Raw genomic sequence first — 22651 nt, 5'->3', positions numbered from 1 at the left:
GCTATTTTTAGAAATGGGGGTCTCACTCTGGCTCAGGCTGGTCTCGAACCTGTGAGCTCAAACAATCCACCTGTCTCAGCCTCCCGAATGCTAGTATTTTACAGGTGTGAGCCACCACGCCCGGCTCCTGAGAATTTTTATAAGGAATAAATGTTATATTTTGTCAAATATTTTCTCTCCATCTAACGAGATGACCATATTTATTTTCTTAATATGGTGAATTAACATTGCTTGTTTTAGAAAGTGAAACCAACTTTTCATTCCTGGGACAGACCCCACTTAACCATGAATGGTATGTTATTCTTTTTATAAATTGTTGGGTTTGATTTGCTAAAATTTTGTTTTAGCAAAATAAAAGAGATGTTAATCTCTTGAGATTAGATGTTAATCTCTAGAGAATGTTACTCTATCTGTGATCATCAGGGATACTGGTCTATAGTTTTCCTGTCAGGCCACGGTAATGTTGGCTTTACAGATTGAATAGGAAAGTGCTCCCTTTGTTTCCATTTTCAAGAAGAGTTTTCACAGAATTGCTATTATTTCTTCCTTTTTTTTTTTTTTTTTTTGTAGACACAGAGTCTCACTTTATGGCCCTCGGTAGAGTGCCGTGGCCTCACACAGCTCACAGCAACCTCCAACTCCTGGGCTTAAGTGATTCTCTTGCCTCAGCCTCCCGAGTAGCTAGGACTACAGGCGCCCACCACAACGCCCAGCTATTTTTTTGGTTGCAGTTTGGCCGGGGCTGGGCTTGAACCCGCCACCCTCGGTATATGGGGCCGGCGCCCTACCGACTGAGCCACAGGCGCCGCCCTATTATTTCTTCCTTAATGCTCAGTAGAATTTTACCAGTGAAGCCACCTGGATCTGAAGTTTTCAGTGTGGAAAAATTTTAAATACAATTTCAATTTCTTTAACAGACGTAGGTTCGAGTTACGTGTATTTCTTCTTGAGTGGGTTCCTTTGTGTCTTTAAAGGAATCTGTCCATTTTCTCTAAGTTGTTCATTTTATTGGCATATAGTTGTTTATAAGATTCACTTATTTTTTAATATTTTAGAATCTGTAGTGATATTATGTTTTTCATTTCTAATATTGTTAATTTGTGTCTTCTTTTTTTTTTCTTCAGTCAGTCTGGCTAGAAGTTTATCAATTTCATTCATTTTCTCAAGAATAGCTTTTGGATTCATTAGTTTCTTTATTCTTGACTACAATGTTTCTGGTGCCTAAAGGCAAGCATGCTTCAAATAAATTTAGCCTTATTATATTATGTAGAATTGGGAATGACAGGCCTCTCAGCCAATAAATTAACTCCTTATGAATATTTCCCCAAACATGCTGATGAGTAGAGTTTTAGGCCTCTCTTGAGTATCATCTGGATTCTGTTGTCCAAAATAATTTTGTGTTTATTTTGCTGTACATAAAAAATATACAGACTTAAAAGACTAAGCTGTGTGAAGCATTTTAGTTTTATTTTCCATTATGGAGTGAAACCTGCCAACTTCACTTATTTATAAGAAGAGACTCTGAAATGGAATTTGGAGAAACATGAATTTATAGTTATTTTTTGCCCCTGTCCCATTAAGTACTTTGTAAAATTTAAAGGCCCATAAAAATAAACTATGACTCAAATCCCAGGAAAGATCAACATTTTGGAAATGAAATGTAATACATTAAAATTGGATTCTGCTTTCAGAAGTTACAAATATTGAGCTATAGGAGACACTGTATATAATAGTGTTGACATGTAAAAAACATGGGTTTTATCAGATAAACCTTACAAGATAGAAGTATAAGTAGCTAATATTAATTTTTATTTCATAAATTAAGTTTTAACAAACACTATCTATATACTTTGTATTGTGCATAACATTTTACATAAGATTTTAAAATCATTCCGTATTATATGGACTCAAATTTTTTTTTTTGCAGTTTTGGCCAGGGCTGGGTTTGAACCCGCCACCTCTAGCATATGGGTCCAGTGCCCTACTCCTTTGAGCCACAGGCACCCCCCTATGGGCTCTAATATTAAAAGTGTTGATATAAAATTCTTTGTTATAAAAGAGATTGGAATATGTCAATTTTTGCCAGTTTTCAGTTGAATGGGAAGCGAGAAATCCCCTGAATCCATCAACTGCAGCTATTTTGCCAATATTAAATGTATACATTTCAGAGTAACCACTCTCTGTGTGGAGACAGCTTAGCTATCTTCAAAAGGCTAATACCTTTTCTCTTTGAGATAGGACCTAGTGTCATGCCGGCATATGGTAACCATGAGGAGAATCACATCACAAAGCCAGACAAAAGTGAGTCAGTTTACAATCTGAATAAACTTTGAAGGTAAAGTCAAAATGGTTGTTTGTTTTTCTTGAAGTAGGAAATAATGAAAAAGTTCTAAGATGCTCTCTGAAAGTTTTATTCTAATGTGAAATAAAGGGGATGCTTTCTTATACTTCATGTTTTCATTCATATTATACATATTTTTGCCTTGTTATTATATTTGAAAAAGATATTTTGTGTAAAACCCCCATCTTGGTATTTTGGATATATTTTCTTTTTGAATTTGGCTCAACTGTTTTAAGAAAAGGAAGCATCCTGTAATGATATCATTTGCGTTAAGCCAGTTTCTTTTAGAAGCAAAAAATCTGCCAGATGTTACTATTATGAAACAGTGATCTAGCATTTATAATTCATTCGACACCTGGATATACTGGCATAAACAATGGCTTCTTATATGATGAGGCAGTTCTAATTTAAGATCACTGCTTCATCTGTTTTCTTTGCAACTTTATTAGTACTAATGGACAAGTCTAGGCTTATGTCCATGGATGCCTTTTGGCATTGAACACATTAGAAATAGTTAATAAGCCTGGGACACATTCCACACAGGGAAGTTTCACTTGCTGCTGTGTAATTCTGAACTTATCTTTTTTTTTCTTTTAAATGTTCTTGGACCTGGCTCTGTTTTGTGTCCCTGAGACTGAGCACAGCACTAATTCAAATTGTTTGGTAAAAGCCAGAGTCACGTAAAGCACTAGTGTTCGCTTAAAAGGCATTCACAGAAGGCATTTTCTAATGCCTAAAACTAGCATGTAGGAGATGATGAAACACTACCTTGTAATTAAGTCAGCAAAGGTCAGAAGCACTATTTGTTAACTATAGTCTTCTTAGACTCCTCTGTTTTTGAATAAACAATCCCTTTTCAGCACAAAATAACTTGCTTCACCTATTATAGCACATCCTTTAAATACCACCAAATTAAGGTCACATGCTTGCTTTGCCATGACTTGTCTGCTTTTAGGTTACTGTGTATGAGGTATAGGCAGTCCCCAGGTTATGAATGAGATAGGGACTGTAGGTCTGTTCTTGGAAGTTGAATTTGCATGTCAGCTGAACAGGTACATTTACCTATTACTTATAATAGCTTCTCTAAGTCCAAGTTCAACTTGGACTTCAACTTGAACATAAATCAGATGTTTGTAACTTGGGAACTGCCTATACTAAGTCAAAGGCGAGTCCAGGCAAATTTTTAAAAATTTGTATTTTAATTAAAACATTTTTAACATGGTATAGTAGATTTGAAATCATACTAACGGGGGCTCTTAGACCCCAAACAATATTATTTTCTACAGTTTGTGAAGCATTCACCTACCAATAATGGGGCTTTCCTTAAAAGTCAACTTCTGATTTTGATTCCAGAATACACTGGTTTATACAGAACATTTGAATTTAGTTCTTTATTTAAACAATGAACAGCAGCAGTTAAACATATATACCAAGTTTTATATAACTTTACATTTTGCAGTTTTAGCATGCAAGGGTGGAGAACCTGTAGCCTTAAGGAAACTTGGGGCCTTTATAAATACCTTACCACAACAAATAAGTAAGTGAGGTGAGAGTTATGTTAACCAGTTTGATGTAAGCATTCCACATTGTATATCAAATCAGTACATTGACCCCATAAATGCATTAATGTACACAGTTATGATTTAATAAAAAAATCAACCCCCCAAATTTGCATAACAAATCCTTTTATTAAAAGGGGTACAGCAAAGAAAGAGAAGCTTTTCTTCCCTCCTTTGTTGCTTAAAAAAGAACTATCTTGAGTTTAGATGTGGTGGCTCAGGCCTGTAATCCTAGCACTCTGGGAGGCCAAAGCAGGTGATCTGAGCTCAGGAGTTCGAGACCAGCCTGAGCAAGAGCGAGACCCCCATCTCTACTAAAATAGACAAACTAGGTAGGCGTGTGGCAGGTGCCTGTAATTGGGTGACTGAGTGAGACTGTCTCAAAGAAAAAAAAAAAAAAGAACTATCTTAAAATCAGAAGGTTGCAGGTTCCCCACCCTTTTGGGACACAATGATGTTCCCATCTGTTAGGAGGACAGTATGTCTTAATCCTGACTCAGACTGATTATGAGTGGATTCTTTTGCTGACTCTAATGTTTCGGCATGCAGATTTCTGCAAGCTGAACATTGAAATTTAACACAGTTAGTGATACAGTTAACTTAAGCCAAATTTGGCTATATAAGCTGACTCCCTTGAGATCCTTGCCCCTCCCCCATTAAAGAAATCTTTAAGAGGGTAAAAAGCCCCCCAAATAAGTAGGGAGAATAGGATGAGACATAGCATTAGGCCAAAGCAAATCAGAGATTTTTTAGAAGGAAGAATGGCAGTAAATCATAGAAGAGGAGACGCTACACTGGGATGCCTACAGGAGGAAACTGATCTAAGAAGGTAGTATGTTGTGCAAACTTAGAAAGGCTCAGGGCATAGATGCCCCAGTACCGAGTAATACAGGGGTGAAATGGGGATGAAGGTGGAAGCCTATGGAAGCACTAGTTAGTCCCTAGGGTCCCCATGTAGTTATATGATTAGTCTTTTCAAAATAAAAGAGTAGAGGTTTATTTTCTGAAAAACGAAAGCAAACCTGATGAGCAATAGACTTGGGAATAGCAGGCACACCTGGGTTAGTGATGAGACTTCAGACTGAAAATAGCATGGAAAAAGGTAAAAGTCTACACCTGGACCCATTTCTAGGCTTGCTTCCCAAAAGCATGCAGCCAGGCTGATAAGTACTCTCTGAGCACCAGGCTGACAAATGATTCTCTGGAGAAACAAGATAGCTACTGTTTTATTTTTCTGGAACTCCAGTCTACTGAGATGTTTAACTTCCTAATATTTTTTCAGGTTTACTGAAGTATAATTTACCTAAAATAGAATTTCCCTATTTTTGATGTATGCTTTGATTAGTTTGTCATTCAACAGTTGTATAACCACTACCACCACAATCAAGATACAGAACAGTTCCGTGATCCTAAAAGGTTTGCTTTTGACCTTTGTAGCTAATCCCTCCCTGATCATTGGCCCCAAGCAATCACTGCTCTGCTCTTAGTCACAGAATATTTGCCTTTTTTAGAATTTCATATTCTAAAATTTCATTCTATATACTATAGTATATAGTCTTTTCTGTCTGGCTTTTTTCTTTTTTTTTTGTAGAGACAGAGTCTCACTTTATGGCCCTCGGTAGAGTGCCGTGGCCTCACACAGCTCACAGCAACCTCCAACTCCTGGGCTTAAGCGATTCTCTTGCCTCAGCCTCCCGAGTAGCTGGGACTACAGGCGCCCGCCACAGTGCCCGGCTATTTCTGTCTGGCTTTTTTCAATGAGCATAATGATCACAAAACTCAAGTTGTATGTATACTAGTATCTCATTCCCTTTGTATGCTGAGTAGTATGAACACATCAGAATTTGTTCATTTGTTCATGAGCTGATGGCTGTTTGCTTTTCATGCTACCCCTTATAGCCATACCCATTTGCTTCTATCTTAAATTTTTTTTTAAGTTTCTATATATTCATGGGGTACAAATGCAATTTTGCTATACTGATGTGGTGAAGTCAGGGCTTCAGTGCACCCAATTCTGGAGCAATGCACATTGTACCTACCATGCAAGTTTGCATCAGCTACCCCTTTTTTTTTTTTTTTTTTTTTAGAGAGAGTCTCACTTTGTTACTCTCAGTAGAGTGCCGTGGTGTCACAGCTTACAGCAACCTCTAGCTCTTGGGCTTAGGCAATTCTCTTGCCTCAGCCTTCCAAGTAGCTGAGACCACAGGTGCCTGCCACAATGCCTGGCTATTTTTTTGTTGCAGTTCAGCTGGGGCCAGGTTTGAACCCACCACTCTCGTTATATGGGGCTGACGCCCTACTCACTGAGCCACAGGCACCTCCCTATCTTGAGTCGATTTTTATATATGCTGAGATAGGGATCCAGTTTCATTCTTCTACATATGGCAATTCAATTTTCCCAGCACCATTTATTGAAAGGGGTGTCTTTTATTGTACCCTCAATGAATCCCCAACAATAAAAAAAAAAAAAAAAGAAAGGGGTGTCTTTTTCCTGGTGTATGTTCTTATTGGCTTTGCCAAAGACCAGTTGGCTATAAGTATGTTGATTTTTGGGTTCTCTATTTTGTTCCATTGATCTGTGTGTATGTTGCTATACCAGTACCATGCTGTTTTAACTATAAGGTTAAAGCCTTATGGTATATAATTTGAAGTCAGGCAGTGTGATATCTCTAGCTTTATTCTTTTTGCTTAGGATTGCTTTGGCTATTCATCCCTCACTATCTTGAATTCCTGGCAATCAACAATTTATTCTCTACCTCTATGACCTTGTCATTTTGAGAATGTTATGTAAATGAAATCACACGGTATGGGACCCTCTAAGATTGCTTTTTAAAAATTCACTATAATGTCCTTGAGTTTCATTTATAGTGTTGCATATATCAATAATTCATTCCTTTTTATTGTTCAGTAGTAACTTGTCCATGGTATGGATATATGATAGTTTGTTTAGTCATTCATCTATGAGAGGACATTTTCTCCCCGCCCCACCAGTTTTTGGCTATACTAAGTAAAGCTGCTGAGAACAATACTATTATATGTTAAAGAAAGCTTCTTCAATAGTTAGGTCATGATATATTTAGAAGTTACCTTTAATGTAAGTATTGATGTTGGTGATTAAGTCCCCCATTTTTTCCTTTTTTTTGTCTTCTCTTGTCTTTGTTTGTTTGCCTCCTGTGGGTTACTTGAATATTTTTAAAAATTCCATTTTGATTTATCCATAGAGTTTGAGTGTATCTATGTATTTTTTTTTTTTTTAGTGACTGTTGTAGGTATCACAGTATATATATTATACTCTACTGCTGTTGACATTTACCAGTTTCAGTGAAGTATAGAAACCTTACCACCCTTTATTTTCCCCCAAGTATAATTATCTTAACTATTTCTTCTATGTTCATTGAGAACTACATTAAAGTGTTGTACTTTTTGCTTCAACTATCAAACAGAATTTAGAAAACTCAAGAGAAGAGAAGTCTACTGTATTTAGTCACATTTTAATTTTCTGTTCTGTTTCCTTCTTGGTATCCCCCAATGCCTTCTTTTATCATTTCTATTTGAGGAACTTCCTCTAGCTGTTTAGAGCTTAGGTTTATGTTTAGGTCTGTGATCCATTTCAAATACATTTTTGTGAATTATGTGAGATAAATGTCAATGTTTACACTTTTCCATACAGATGCCTAGTTATTCTAATACCATTTGCTGAAAAGTCTTCTCTTCCCATGTCTGGGTTTATAGATGTTTTCTCTGGAGGAAGTTGACTTCAGGGTCTTAGTCCTCATTTGTGGAAGTGGAAGTCAAACTTACGACCCTGTTTTACCTTGTGAAATCTGAGGGCATTACTTCAACATGATATATTTATAGGGACATTTTTCTATGTACCTGTGAATGCAGTCTGAGATGCCTCACAAAGAAATTTGCTACACAAACAGCCTGTGTTTAGTTTAATCCTTTTTTTTTTTTTTTTTGGTTTTTGGCCAGGGCTGGGTTTGAACTCACCACCTCCGGCATATGGGACCGGCGCCCTACTCCTTGAGCCACAGGCACCACCTAGTTTAATTCTTGTTTAAAAACAAGAAGTCAGGGAGGCACCTGTGGCTCAGTGAGTAGGGCGCCGGTCCCATATGCCGGAGGTGGCGGGTTCAAACCCAGCCCCGGCCAAAAAAAAAACAAAACAAGAAGTCAGTATGGAAGTGTAATAACTAGGTTTTGACACTCATGTGAAATGTGCCTCTTAGACCTTGTTAATAAAAGTCAACATGGGTTCAGTTTAATCCATACTAAAAAAAAGATGACTTGAGTAACTGTACCTGCTATTCCTATCCAGGAGTTTATGCCTTAGAGTCAAGTTTAGGTGGAAGATGTGACTCTGGTATTTCCTTGTATGGTTTCTGTTCCTACATGCTCTTTAACTGTTAAAAACAGCTCATCGGCTTGGTACCTGTAGCTCAGCAGCTAGGGTGCCAGCTACATACACCTGAGCTGGCGGGTTTGAATCCAGCCTGGGCCTGCCAAACAACAATGAGAACTAGAACTGAAAAATAGCCGGGTGTTGTGGCGAGTGCCTGTGATCCCAGCTACTTGGGAGGCTGAGGCAAGAGAATCACTTAAGCCCAAGAGTTTGAGGTTGCTGTGAGCTGTGACACCATTGCACTCTACAGAGGGTGAAACAGTGACACTCTGTCTAAAAACAACAACAAAAAATCTCATCATAGGGATTGTGACTTTACTCTTTAACAGTATTTTTTTTTTTCTTAAGGGATGGGGACTTAACTGTATTGCCTGGGCTAGAGTGCATTGGTGTCATCATAGCTCACTGTAACCTGGAACTCCTGTGCTCAAGTGATCCTCCTGCTGCAGCCTACTGAGTAGTGGGGACTACAAATGCATACCACCAAACCCAGCTAATTTTTTTTTTTGTTTTTGAGACAGGGTCTCACTATGTTGCCCTCAGTAGAGTGCATCGTAGCTCACAGCAACCTCAAACTCTTGGGCTCAAGCGATTCTCTTGCCTCAGCCTTCCAAGTAGCTGGGACTACAGCCACCATGCCTGGCTAGTTTTTGTTGCAGTTGTCATTGTTGGTTAGCTGGCCTGGGCCAGGTTCAAACCCACATGTGGCTGGCGCCATAACCATTGTTCTATGGGTGCTGAGCCAAACCCCGTTAATTTTAAAACTTTTTTGTAGAGACAGGGTCTCACTATGTTGCCCAGGCTGGCGCTGAACTGCTGGCCTCAAGCAATCCTTCCATCTTGGCCTTCCAAAGTGCTGGGATAACAGGTGTGAGCCACTGTGCCTTACAACAATATGCTTTTTAATAAACCATAGTCCCCAAAAGAAAAATTAAACACTTCCTCTAGTATTCTACAGTTATCAGGGATATGATTTCAATGCAGGGGTAAAAACTGGTTGTGTGTACTTATTCAATAGAACTTGGACTCCCAGTAAAGAACCTTCTTAAGATCTTTTCAAGGTAAATTTTAACAAAGAATGACTCCATTATTATGTTCAAATTGGATATGGGGAAAAATAATTCTTAGGAAATGTGGAGCTATTTAAGGTTTTTGTTTGCATGTTGTGCTGACTTTTGGAGAGGAGAATAGTTAGATTATGTTACCAATTTCTACTTAGGATATTAGATGGTCTTGGTAAACGATGGTGAGAGCAAGAGCAAGATTTATTGGTGGCGCCCGTAGCTCAGTTAGCAGGGCGCCAGCCACATACACCAAGGCTGGTGGGTTCGAATCCAGCCCAGCCCAGCTAAAACCACAACTGCAACAACAAAAAAGAAAAATAGCCAGGTGTTGTGGCAGGAGCCTGTGGTCCCAGCTACTTGGGAGGCTGAGGCAAGAGAATCGCTTAAGACTAAGGGTTTGAGGTTGCTGTGAGCTGTGACGCCATGGCACTCCACTCAGCTTGAGACTCTGTCTCAAGAAAAGAAAAAAAAAGAAAAGAACAAGACTTATTATGGTCTTTTAAATTCTCAGTTATTCATTGATATTACATATTTATTGTCTATTATATTTCAGAGACTGAAATTATAATTGTGTTAGGTATTAGAGATATGAAGACTAATATGACATAGTCTCTGTTCCCAGGAATTTTTAGTCTAAGCGAAGGCCAATAGACACGTACACATAAATATGCTTTATTGTTACAGATGCTACCAAAGAAATGTGTACATGATTCATTAGGAATATAAATGAGAGGGATCAGGAAAAGATTCAAAGATTGCTTAAAAAGAATCGTGAAATAAAATAACATTGCTTAAAAAGAATCATGAAATAAAATAACATCAAGTTCAGAACAGTTCCTGGCACATAGTAAGGATCAATTCATATTAGTGATTACTGTTAGTAGTGCTATATGGAGTCAAGAAATAGCCTAATACGTTTGGTAAGCAGAACGCGGTAATAAGCAAGATAACGAGAAGTGCTCTCATGAAGAGCTTGTAAACTTTCAGCTCTCTTGCTTCTCTTCTCCTCTCCTCTCCTAAGCTTTCTGTTTCAGAGACAACGGTTTCTACCTTTTCTCCTCATCTGTTTGCCAAAAAGAGTATGAATTAAAAGCTAGTATTCAAACAGAAAACAAATACTGTATACTATTTGCTACACAGAGTTTAATTTAAAAGTACAAGCTCAGCCTTGTGACCAGCTCCTCCAGATCACAGATGCTTGGAAGACTAACTGAAATTATTTAGTAAGTCTTCTTTATTCTTAGCAATTCTACTTTATTCTTTTTTTTTTTTTTTTATTTGAGACAGAGTGCCATGGAATCAGCCCTGTTCACAGCAACCTCAAACTCCTGGGTTCATGTAATCCTCCTGCCTCAGCCTCCCAAGTAGGTGGGACTACAGGCACCCACTGTCACACCTAGCTAATTTTTCTATTTTTACTAAAGACAGGGTTTTACTCTTGCTCAGGCTGGTCTAGAACTCCTATTTCAAGTGATCCTTCTGCCTCAGCCCCTTAGAGAGCTAGGATTATAGATGTGAGCCACTGGGCCCAGCCACTAAGTCTTTTCTTTAACCAGTGAACTGGAGCAATAAAAAACACAGCCTCTGGTGGGTAGGTGATGGTGGTGATGGACGTATGGAAAGTCCCTACTAATTGGTATGGAGTTTTTTTTTTTTTTTAGAGTGATAATATATTTTAAAATTGACTGTGGTAACTGTCACACAACTCTATGAATATACTAAAAGCTATTGAACAGAACATTTTAAATAGGTGAACTGTATGATATATATATTTCAATAAAGTTGTTATTTAAAAAAATATATAGTGAATTAATAAAGGTGATCAAGTGATTAAAAGAACATAAACCAAACAAAACATAACTACATTCTAAATTGTCCTCTTCAGAATACAATTTTGGTTCCTGAAAACATTTCCACCTTTCCTTTCAAATGATACTTGAGGACAGTGCATTTCAAAGAGGCTCACTGTTCTCACAAATATTTTGACATGCCAGAACCCATTCATCTAACCCTGGGGTTGCGGTCAAAGGCTGGAAATATTTCCTAGGCTAATAGCTTTCAACTTGCAAGCCCAGGGCCATCCAATTCTCAAGCCCAATCCTGACTAAGGCCCCTTCTTGTATCTCATGTACCTGGAATGAAGGCAGAAGGGAGCCTAGAGCACTCACATCTCCCCAACCCTCATTGGTATTTAATGGATTATAAACCCGGGCTTCTGTCTAGCCTCTTCATTAGCGCTGATTAAGTCACTCAGTAGAACTGAACCAGTGTTCACAAGCCCATAGGCCTGCCTGGCTGGGCCTGATTCTCTAGGGGTTAGGCTCTATCCCTTATGTTCCCAGGCACAAACTAAGGTCCTCCAAACTGGTAAGACCACGTGCTGGATTTCAGGCCCTGCCATTACCTAGAGATTTTTGCTGTTCTGCACATGCCCAAATGTTCATGGAGAACAAACCCAAGTTTGCTCCTCCTCTTTGGAGACAGTAATTTAGAGTGTGGCTATCTCACTTGGAGGCAAGCCCAATAGCTAGCTTAGCTGTCCTCGTTTTAGAAACCGACTTGTTCTCTTTCTTCTCCATTCCCAGGAGTCAAATGCTAAGATTTCAGCGTGTCCTATGACTGAGTAGATCACAGTTATGACAAGAAGGTACCAGGCATTGCATCACAATGCTCAATAAATGCTAGCACTTTTTTTTCCCTTCCCATCATATCAAGTCAGTTTAAAAGCTTGCTCTACTTACCTGGTGTACACAGTCTAAGAATTGTAAGAAGACTGGGGCAAAACCACTACCCTGACAGTTGAGGGTCAAGCTGCTCCGCTGACTGAATTTATGACCAAAAGAGAGCCACTCTTTCTCCACCAACATCCGGAAGCCTTCAAGTGTCCTATAGAAGGGATCACTCAGTAACTGAACCAGGGATGTCACCTAGGGCACAAGCAAGACGGATTCTTCATTACTTTCACTCCTAAAAAAGTCCTGTTCCTAAAATAAAAGCACTTCTTTGTCTTACTCTGTTGCCCTGTCTAGAGTACCATGGCATAAGCCTAGCTCACAGCAACCTCAAATTCCTGGGTTTAAGCAATCCTTCTGCCTCTGTCTCCTGAGTAGTTAGGACTACAGGTCCCAAATGATGCCCAACTGATCTTTTTGTATTTTTTTTTTTTTTGGCCAGGGCTGGGTTTGAACTCGCCACCTCCGGCATATGGGACCGGCGCCCTACTCCTTGAGCCACAGGTGCCGCCCATCTTTTTCTATTTTTAGTAGAGATGGGATCTAGCTGTTGCTCAGGGTGGTCTCAAACTCCTGAGCTCAAGGGATCCAACCCCCTTGGCCTCCTGGAGTGCCAGGATTATAGGTATGAGCCACTGTGCCTGGCCTCCTTTTCACTTGAGTGAGTAAAGGAGGGACTTACAGAGAGCCAAGGAATGGACTGAAATTTCAAAACCCAGGAAAGATGGTCCATGTCCTACAGTGCTGGTTAAGGACTCCATTAGCAACCTTGCATGGCATGTCTGTGGATACGACAGCCTGATACCCCCAAACCAGAGCTCCAGGCTATGTAGGGGTACATAGTACAGAGCTTCCTGATAGATATCAGGGGGTGTTTGACATGAGACTTCTCTCATAGTACAGAGCTTCCTGATAGATATCAGGTGGTGTTTGACATGAGACTTTCTCTGTCTATAAACACATTATTTTTATAGAAAAGATTCATCTAAAGAATTTAAAAATAACTAAATTCAAGTACAAATATAAAACTAAGTATCTGAAAATACATGTAATAGTTTACTTGTGCAGTGATGTCCCAGCCTTCTTCCAAACAGACCAAAACTGAGGAACCATTTTCAAGCACTTCTGATACAACCACGGCCAGCTGCATTATCCTGTGAAGCTAAGGGACAGGAAAGAGGCCACAGTGAGAGTTAGCACTTTCTGAGTACAGACTTGCTATGAACTGTGGATAATCACACAAATTAAGGATAGAGCACTTGGACAAAAGAACCACTGATGTTTTAGATACTTAAAGTTCTTATCAAATCAAGATTAAACAATGGTGCTTTTTAAAAGTAGCCACATTTAAAAATAATACTTAATGAAATAAGGTAAACTTCTACAACTTCTCACAAAGTAGAAGAGATACAATTCCACAGACTGGGAAAGATGGGGTTTCTAAATGGCTTTCCCATCAAAGCCATTGGATTAAAAAAATTTTTTTTTAATGATAATAGTAAAATTAATGGTGATAGTTATACAACATTGTGAATAGACTAAAAAGCTGAAATATATACTTTAAAAAGGATAAATTTTATGGTAAATGAGTTACATGGTAAGTAAAAGATACTCCTAATTTGTCTTTACTGTGTATTAAATGGGAAGAAAATTTGTATTTGTTTCTAAGCCCCATTAAAGGACTCAAAATTCTTAGTGAACAATTGTGAATATAGCACATGCATTTTAAAACCAAATATGTAATCTTAATTTTAAAAAATATTTTCAGTATCACAGGATATAATTAGCACTTTGAATCTAATTCTGAACAAACAAAAAACATACAGTAGAACCTCCAGAGTTGACCAGCTCTCTGTGTTGCCCACCTCCTCTAGTTGAACTCATTTTCACTGAATGGACATCACATGTATGCATTAGCATGGCAGGCCTAGCTCTTTATGCTGACCACCTCTGTAGGCTGACCGGTTTGTTACAGTCCCTTGGTGGTCAACTTACAGAAGTTCTACTATATTTTAAACAGAGCTAGGCTATTTTAAAGATAGGAACAAGCCACGTCTTACCCAGCAATGGGAAGCTCTTCACTTATTGTTCCTATGAGATAGCTGTCACCAGGCCTAGCATTTGCTCTAAGAGTTAACTTTTAAAATGCCAATATCCCAAGTGAGGCAGTTATTTTCTACTGCCTTTAGTCCTTAACTTTTGGTACAGGTTCACTTTCTAGTGAAAAGCAGAACACAGAATATACCAGAAAAATAGATAAGTTGGACGGTGGGCTAGTTTGGGGCTGGGACTTGTAGGCTAGGAACAGAAGGGAGTATCGGTCAGCTCCTGTCATGGGCACAGCATAGTATCCTAAGTCATCTTCACAGTAATGAACATACCCTGATATACATTTAAATACCTTGAGAATAGCCACTGACCTGGGGACTGATAATATTCCCCGGCTTTTTTTTTTTTTTTTTTTTTGTCTTTTAGTTTAGTATGCTGTGGGAAACAACTTTCTCCTATACAAGAGAAGCAGGATGCTTGGAGTAGTTGGGGGATAGGGGACAGAGGGACTAGGAATTCATGCACGGTGAAAAGAAATAATAGGCCCAGCATCAGAGGCTTAAAGACAAGGCTGATGGCTATATTGTAAAGATGCTCTTGGCCAGGTGTCTGCATCAGCCTCTAAAATATGCATGTCATAAATACCTTTTTGTGCTTCAGAAGAAATGTGAGTGTTTCTGTGCTGGCATTATCTATTTTCCCTTACTTTCTCAATAAAAGTTAAATTTAAAGTATCCCTTGACCAAAATGTCATTATGTGAAAGAATAAATAAATAGATAAATAAGAAGAATATCCCAAGATTGAGTTAGCTGAAGGATGGATATCATTCATCCATTTTCTCAAGCCTGAGGTAGGTTTGGGGCATCCAGTGTGCCCCTGGTAGCTAGTTTGGGGGTGAATCTGAAATTCAGAGACGTGGAGTAGGACAGATGGAAGGTGGATCCTTACTACGTTGACAACAGAGCAGAAGCCCGATGAATACATGATGACTAAATTCACTGTACATCAAAAGTTTCCATGTAAAAATAATTTCCTTCTCCTGAGCATCCTTTGGACACTAAACTTTTAATTATTCACAGATAAAACCCCAGTGATCAAGAATTCTACCCTCTCACCTGCTATATCACATAGTTTTCTGAAACTGAAAGGCCTTTACAGAGGGCATACAAGAGAATGTCGGGTTGTAGGGAAACAAGAAATTTTTTTTCTCAAATAATCATTCTGTATATCTACTTGAGTTAGAAAACAAGTTGCTCCAGACATTACCTGTGGGAACCATTCAGAGTCTCCCAGAGCTTTCAGGAACGTTACTTCTGAATCAGTAGGGATAGCGCTCGGGACACAAGCCCTCATCAGCTTCTTAAAACTGGCTTTTACTTGTCGGATTTCATGAAATTCAACAGGAACAAACTCACAGTTTAAAGCAAATTCCACCTTGAAGCTCTGTGGATAAAGATGCATAGAATTAGGTACATGAAGGACTATAGCTAAAAGAACAGTATTTTCAACCAGGGCAATGCTTACTAATATATAGTTAATTGAGCCAAATAGCTTCAGGGCCTGTAGTGCCTCAAGAAAATCAATCAGGTGTGGCTAATCTGTCAGTATTGCTGGAAAGAGCCAGTCTTGTGGTTTGCCTAGAACAGGCGTCCTCAAACTGTGGCCCGAGGGCCATATGAAGCAGTGTGAATTGTATTTGTTCCCGTTTTGTTTTTTACTTCAAAATAAGATATGTGCAGTGTGCATAGGAATTTGTTCATAGTTTTTTTTCTTAAACTATAGTCTGGCCCTCCAACGGTCTGAGGGACAGTGAATTGGCCCCCTGTTTAAAAAGTTTGAGGACGCCTAAGAACATATCTAGTCCTCTCAAGACATAGATTACTAAGCTTAACAATGCTGTCATTCTGACAACTTAAAGAGACCACTGCTAGGCTGGAACTTGATGGAGATTTTTTTGTTTTGGAGACAGAGTCTCACTATGTCGCCCTCAGTATAGTGTCGTGGTGTCACAGCTCACAGCAACCTCAAACTCTTGGGCTTAAACGATTCTCTTGCCTCAGCCTCCCAGGCAGCTGCGACTACAGGTTCCTGCTACAATGCCCAGCTATCTTTTTTTTTTTGTTGCAGTTGTCCTTGTTTTTTAGCTGGCCTGGCCCGGGTTCAAACCTGTAAGTCTTGGTGTATGTGGGTGGCGCCGTAACCACTGTGCTGTGGGCACAGAGCCTGGATGGAGATTTAAGCACCAAATATATGATAATTATAAAGCTATGAACATGGAAGTTTAAAGAGGAACCAGTGATACAAGGGCAGCATATTAATCCAACAGTGGAAACTAAGGTCTTCCCAAGGTGTGTATTGTAATGGAAAGGTAATATACTGTTGGAGGTCCAGATTGTACATATTAAAGTTTATAGACACATGCATATTTGTTTCTTATTAAGCAAGTAAAACATAATCATAGTAAAAAAATGAAAAAAAAAAAGTAGAGATATGCTGAGTGCAGCAGCTCATCCTAGCAATCTAGCACTTTGGGAGGCCAAGGTGGGAGGATTGCTTGAGGCCAGGAGTTGAAGACCAGCCTGAGCAACACAAGCAAGGCCTTGTCTCTACAAAATATAGAAAAATTAGCTAGGGGTGGTGGTGCATGCCCTAGTCTAGGATTGCTTGAGCCCAGCAGTTTCAGTTTGTGGTGAGCTATGATGATGTCATTGTACTGTAAGACTTTGCCTTAAAAAAAAAAAAAAAAAAGTAAATACTGATAAGGAAATAAAAATCAACTGTTTCACTGGCCAAGACTACTAATATTATGGTTACTTTTAAAAAATCAATAATAAATTATATATAATAGAATGTATACTTTGGTATAATACTTTTCTCATTCAATATGACATATGTATCAATCTATATTTATGTGAGTACTTGTTCATTTACAACTTTAACTCATATGGAATTTATTCTGTGTGAGGTAAGAGTTATTTCATTTGTTATTAAAAAATGCTACACTGATGGCCCATGGGTATATTTTATTTTGATAATCTGGTCGACTTAGCTCTAAAGAAGATTGAAAAGTCCTTCAGTTTTTCATACCAAAGAATGAATAATTTTCTCAGATTCTTTCCACTTTCTTTCCATTTTGCCTGAATTACTCTCCTGGACCATCTGCTTTTTTAAGAGTAGAGCTGCTTTCTGGAGACTGATTGCACAGCAATATAAATATACCTAATATTGAACTGTACACTTAAAAATTATTAAGATGGTAGTTTTACAATTATGTGTATTTTACCATATTAAAAAAAAGTGCTGCCAATGTCTTATAGGGTCTAATGTTTTATATTGGTTATTTTAGGTTTTTAAAAAAGTCTTATTACAATTTTATAATAAAAGTAAATGCAAAAACTCCTAAGGTTTTTAAAAATAGCATTTATAGGGCAGTGCCTGTAGCTCAAAGGGGTAGGGCGCTGGCCCCATATGCCAGAGGTGGTGGGTTCAAACCTAGCCCTGGCCCAAAACTGCAAAAACAAACAAAAAAAAACCTTCCACTCACCAAAAAAAAAAAATGTATATGCTTGGAAATATGACTACAATTTTACATATAAAAAAAATAGCATTTATAGTATCTATCAAGAAAGAAAAATTTCCTTTGTCATAATAATTCCATTTTATGAAAGCTGCTCTAAGGAAGTAATCTAACAGGAAAAACCCCAGTCAACAGAAACCTACACATCCCACAATATAGGATGTTAAGTAGTGCCTAAAACGGTTATGAAGACTAACATACAATATGGAAACATGATGTAAAGGCTTAATATATATTTTTAAAATTTATGATAGATAAAAAATGGTTTATAGGAAAAACTGATTCCTTTCTATTTCTCAACTATACACTGAGCTAGGTATGCCTATCTTATAAACCAGGAATTATTAAGCATAGTATTGAGACATACTTATTAGGTTGTCAAGAATATGTTACTACTGATAAAGTATTATAAGTCTGTGAACTTAAAAAAGGCCAACTTGGACTGGGTGCCCATAGCACAGTTACGGCGCCAGCCATATACACTCAGGCTGGCGGGTTTGGACCCAGTCTGGGCCAGTTGAACAGCAGTGACAACTACAACAGAAAAATAGCAGGGCATTGTGGCTGGTGCCTGTAGTTGCAGCTGCTTGGGAGATTGAGGTAAGAGAATCACTTAAGCCCAAGAGTTTGAAGTTGCTGTGAGCTGTGACGCCATGGCACTCTACTGAGGGTGACGTAGTAAGACTCTGTCTCTAAAGAAAAAAAGAAAAAACAAACCTGACCAACTTGAAGATTATTTTTAGAATAAGTTACTGTCTATGCTTCCTTTGTTAGGAGGAAAAGGTATGGAATTACAACTGGAAAGGACCGTGCTAGCTAGAATGTGGTACATATCAGATAGAGAGCCACACTCTACAGACACAACTGAATTAATAAGCAATAACACTGAATGGAATATATTAAATCACTAAAAACTATTATGCCAGGATGGTGGAATCAACATTTTAAAAATATAATACTTTACTGAGAAAAAACAGGGCAGGAGGGAAGGAGGGAAGGAAGGAAAGGAGAAAAGAAGGAAGGAGTAAGTATCCCAAGTGGTCAGTCTTTCTTACTCAACTATGCATGATCACACAGCTAACCCGAAGAATGCTAAACAAAGGGAATGGCTGAGGTGAGCATTTAGGAGCCAAAGGTGATTTAGGTCATGAGTAAATCATGTGCTAAAGTATAGAAAGTCCTCTGGAAAAGGCACTGGTGCCAAGGTGGCTGTGCATGCAACCCTGGATTGCTGTTGAAAAGTGTTCCAACTATTTTCTGGATATGAATTTATCTGCTGTATCAAAAGACATGTATGCATATTTAAAAATTGAGCTTTACTCAGCAGTTTCATGCCTTCTACCTGAAAGAGAGTGACTGCAGCAGTCCAGGCAGTGGGAGAAGAGCTCGCAAAGCCAGTCAGTTACAGGAGAGATGACTCAGTCAGTGGCATCCTAAAGGCCAAGCATGTGAGGTCTTGCTAACAGCAACCTGCTCACAGCCTCTCTTCCACGGTTCAGCCAAAGGTCTGTCTAGGTTGTCCAGTACTAACTGGAACACTGGAATAAATTCTGAGGGGATTTCTGAATTAACAAATTACTTTTATTTCCTAAAACACCTATGGTAGTAATAAAATTTATTTTGTAATGTTTGAGTTGTGAAACATTAAACTCAAGGAATGATCATTGCTTTTGGAGGAAAAGACTACCTTTGGAATTTATAAGACCCCCGGATAGTTAAGCTCTTTAATTATTTTAGCATAATAATTTAATACTAAGTATTTAATAAAGTTGATCAGCATATAATATTTTGAATTTTCTAACATATTTTAGGGCATGTGTATATATGTAGCCTTGCAAAGTTTTAAAAAAGGTTACTTAGAAAATATCTAGCCTTGGGCAGCACTTGTAGCTCAGTGGCTAAGGGTGCCGGCCACATACACTGAGGCTCACGGGTTTGAACCTGGCCTGGGCCAGCTAAAACAACGACAACTGCAATAAAAAAATAGCCGGGTGTTGTGGCAGGTGCCTGTAGTCCTAGCTACTTGGGAGGCTGAGGCAAGAGATAATCACCTAAGCCCAAGAGTTTGAGGTTGCGGGTGGCACCTGTGGCTCGGTGGGTAGGGTGCTGGGCCCATTACAGAGGGTGGCAGGTTCAAACCCAGCCCCAGCCAAACTGCAACAACAACAAAAAAAATAGCCAGGTGTTGTGGTGGGCGCCTGTAGTCCCAGCTACTCTGGAGGCTGAGGCAAGAGAATCGCCTAAGCCTAGGAGTTGGAGGTTGCCATGAACTGTGTGATGCCAGTGTACTCTACCTCAGGCAATAAAGTGAGACTGTCTCTACAAAAAAAAAAAAAAGAGTTTGAGGTTGCTATGAGCTGTGACACCACAGCACTCTACCCAGGACGACAGCTTGAGATTCTGTCTCAGGAAAAAAATAAATAAATAAAAAATAAATAAATAAAACTGCTTAAAAAAAAAAAAGAAAAAAAGAAAATCTAGCCTTGGCTGTCCCTTGTCTTCATGTGTGGTGCCATACTCTTCCTCTTTCCATCCTTCTATCTTTCTGCAGCTTTTTAAAATTATTTATTTTATTTATTTATTTTTTGAGACAGAGCCTCAAGCTGTTGCCCTGGGTAGAGTGTCGTGGCATCACAGTTCATGGCAACCTCCAACTCCTGAGCTCAAGCGATTATCCTGCCTCTGCCTCCCAAGTAGCTGGGACTATAGGCACCTGCCACAACTCCCGGCTATTTTTTGGTTGCAACTGTCATTGTTGTTTGGCGGGCCCAGGCTGGATTTGAACCCGCCAGCTCAGGTGTATGTGGCTGGTGCCTTAGCCACTTGAGCCACAGGCGCTGAGCCTGCAGCTTTTTTTAAATCAATGTGTTTCAAATACCAAAATTATCTGTTTAGCTATAGGCACTTTCCTATGGAAATTGAGTCAGGACAGTGGAAGATCCAGCCTGAATAAGCCTGACCTTTTATTTGTATTCGCACTCCCTATTATTCCTGATATTTATGTTGATTTTTTATGATAATGAATAAATATGTTTTCATGGCCAATAAATATGTATGTGTACATGAACATGTTTCTCTCTATATAGGCACATATATATGGATATATATGTGTGTATGCATATATAAAAAAATGAAGGGAGAACTAATGATTTTTTTTATTTGTTTTAGAGACAAGAGTCTCACTCTGTCACTCTGGGTAGAGTGCCATAACATCAGAGCTCACAGCAACCTCAAACTCTTGGCCTGAAGTGATCTTTTCTTGCCTTAGCCTCCCAAAGTGAGAAGGGGTCTCACTTTGCTCAGACTGGTCTTGAACTCCTGAGCTCAGGTGATCCACCCAACTCGGCCTCCCAGAGTGCTAGGATTACAGGTGTGAGCCACCATGTCCGGCCAAGCTAAATGTTTTTTGAGATTGATTATTAAATCCAGGTTAAGAATCATGGCTGGGTGCAGTAGTTCATGCTTGTAATCCCAGCACTTGGGAAGCTGAGGCCGGTGGATTGCCTGAGCTCACAGGTTCAAGATCAGCCTGAGGTAGAGCGAGACCCTGTCTCAAAAAATAGCCAGGCATTGTGGTGGGCGCCTGTAGTCCCAGCTACTTGGGAGGCTGAGGCAAGAGAATTGCTTAAGCCCAAGAGTTTGAGGTTGCTGTGAGCTGTGACGCCAAAGTGAGACTCTGTCTTAAAAACAAAAAAATCATGCTGTATGGCCAGGCATAGTGGCCAAGGCAGGAGGATCTCTTAAGGTAAGGATTTTGAGACAGCTCTAAGCAACAGCGAGACCCCGCCTCTACAAAAAATAGAAAAATTTAGCCAGGTGTGGTGGCATGCTATAGTTCTTCAGCAGAAGGTGAGGCAAGAGGATCCTTTGAGCCTTGGACTTTGAGGTTTTAGTGAGCTATGATGATGCTACTGCACTCTACCTGGGGTGACAGAGGGAGACTCTATCTCAAAAAATAAATAAATAAATAAATAAATACATAAAAGGAAAATCATGCTATAAAAGAAATTGTCAGAAAACTGGTTTGTGACATAGGTTCTATAAACTGCCTTAGTGTATCCACAAAGTTTCTAAGTGAGAAAAAGAAATCTTACCCTTAGTTGTGACTTTTCACCAAATATATAAAGGGAAGCTTGACGTTTCAAGAGCTGGTTTTGTAGGTAGGTGCTGTTGCTAAAGGAGGCCGAGTGATCCTTGCCTGCCAGCCGGGCACCAACATCAATGAAGGATGTTGGAGAGCTGATAAAGCGAGTGCTAGAGCGAAGACTTGCCCATACACCTTCATAAAAGCCAAAAGAATTGAGTGAGATAATCTGATATGGGAATGCTACTGGAAAGGAAAAAGATGGATGCTCAGGAGCTACTGTTTTAGAAGTAACAGCAAGTTAATTAATCAAAGTAATCATAAATCATACTAGTCATTTACTATTTATCTTTATTATATAATCATTCAATATATTCAATATAGCATTTCAAAATCACACAATCTTAGGCTCAGGAAGACCTAAGAAGTTATTCTAGTCAATCTCTTTTTATATTTTGATGTAAGCTCAGTAGGTAGATACTAAGATCATAAGTCAAAAGACATTGGAAATTAAAAATGCTATCAGGAGGCACTGATTAAATTTAGGAAGGAGATTCGAGCCATGTTTCTAGATAATTAAAAGTTACCATGATAATATCACATCTGTTTTCCCCTCTCTTTAGAAGCATTTATGAGATCAGGAGACTAGTTCCCAAGGAAAGGTTTTATAGGTGATTTCTGCTTAACATGCATGGATCTTTCTATATAATCTATGAGTTTTTCTTAGATATTATGGAAAGCATTAATGTTTTGTACATAGAATTACCAAAAATGCAGAATGTAGATGGGGATAAAGGATATAATTTGACAAACAAATGTGAAAAAGTCACTTGTAATGT

The 22651-nt window shown here is 38.8% G+C and overlaps 1 protein-coding gene across 5 annotated transcripts in view; it reads right to left on the bottom strand.

Annotated features, from left to right (window-relative positions):
• Positions 1–22651, bottom strand: part of SBF2 (SET binding factor 2) — a 471093-nt gene that overhangs the window by 24115 nt on the left and 424327 nt on the right. For 4 of the 5 annotated variants that reach the window (XM_053560079.1, XM_053560081.1, XM_053560080.1 and 1 more), the window contains 4 exons: positions 21823–22007; positions 15418–15594; positions 13162–13263; positions 12111–12296 (listed from right to left, as the gene is read on the bottom strand). In XM_053560079.1, coding sequence (XP_053416054.1) covers positions 12111–12296; positions 13162–13263; positions 15418–15594; positions 21823–22007 — 650 coding nt within the window. Of the gene's footprint in view, positions 1–10059; positions 10433–12110; positions 12297–13161; positions 13264–15417; positions 15595–21822; positions 22008–22651 lie in introns of those variants that run through there. The other variant, XM_053560083.1, reaches the window with a different exon arrangement.

This window comes from Nycticebus coucang, chromosome 14, assembly GCF_027406575.1.
Source record: "Nycticebus coucang isolate mNycCou1 chromosome 14, mNycCou1.pri, whole genome shotgun sequence".
Taxonomy (NCBI): Eukaryota; Metazoa; Chordata; class Mammalia; order Primates; family Lorisidae; genus Nycticebus; species Nycticebus coucang.
Note: the sequence above shows the minus strand (reverse complement) of the source record. Positions and strands in the feature narration are given on the sequence as shown.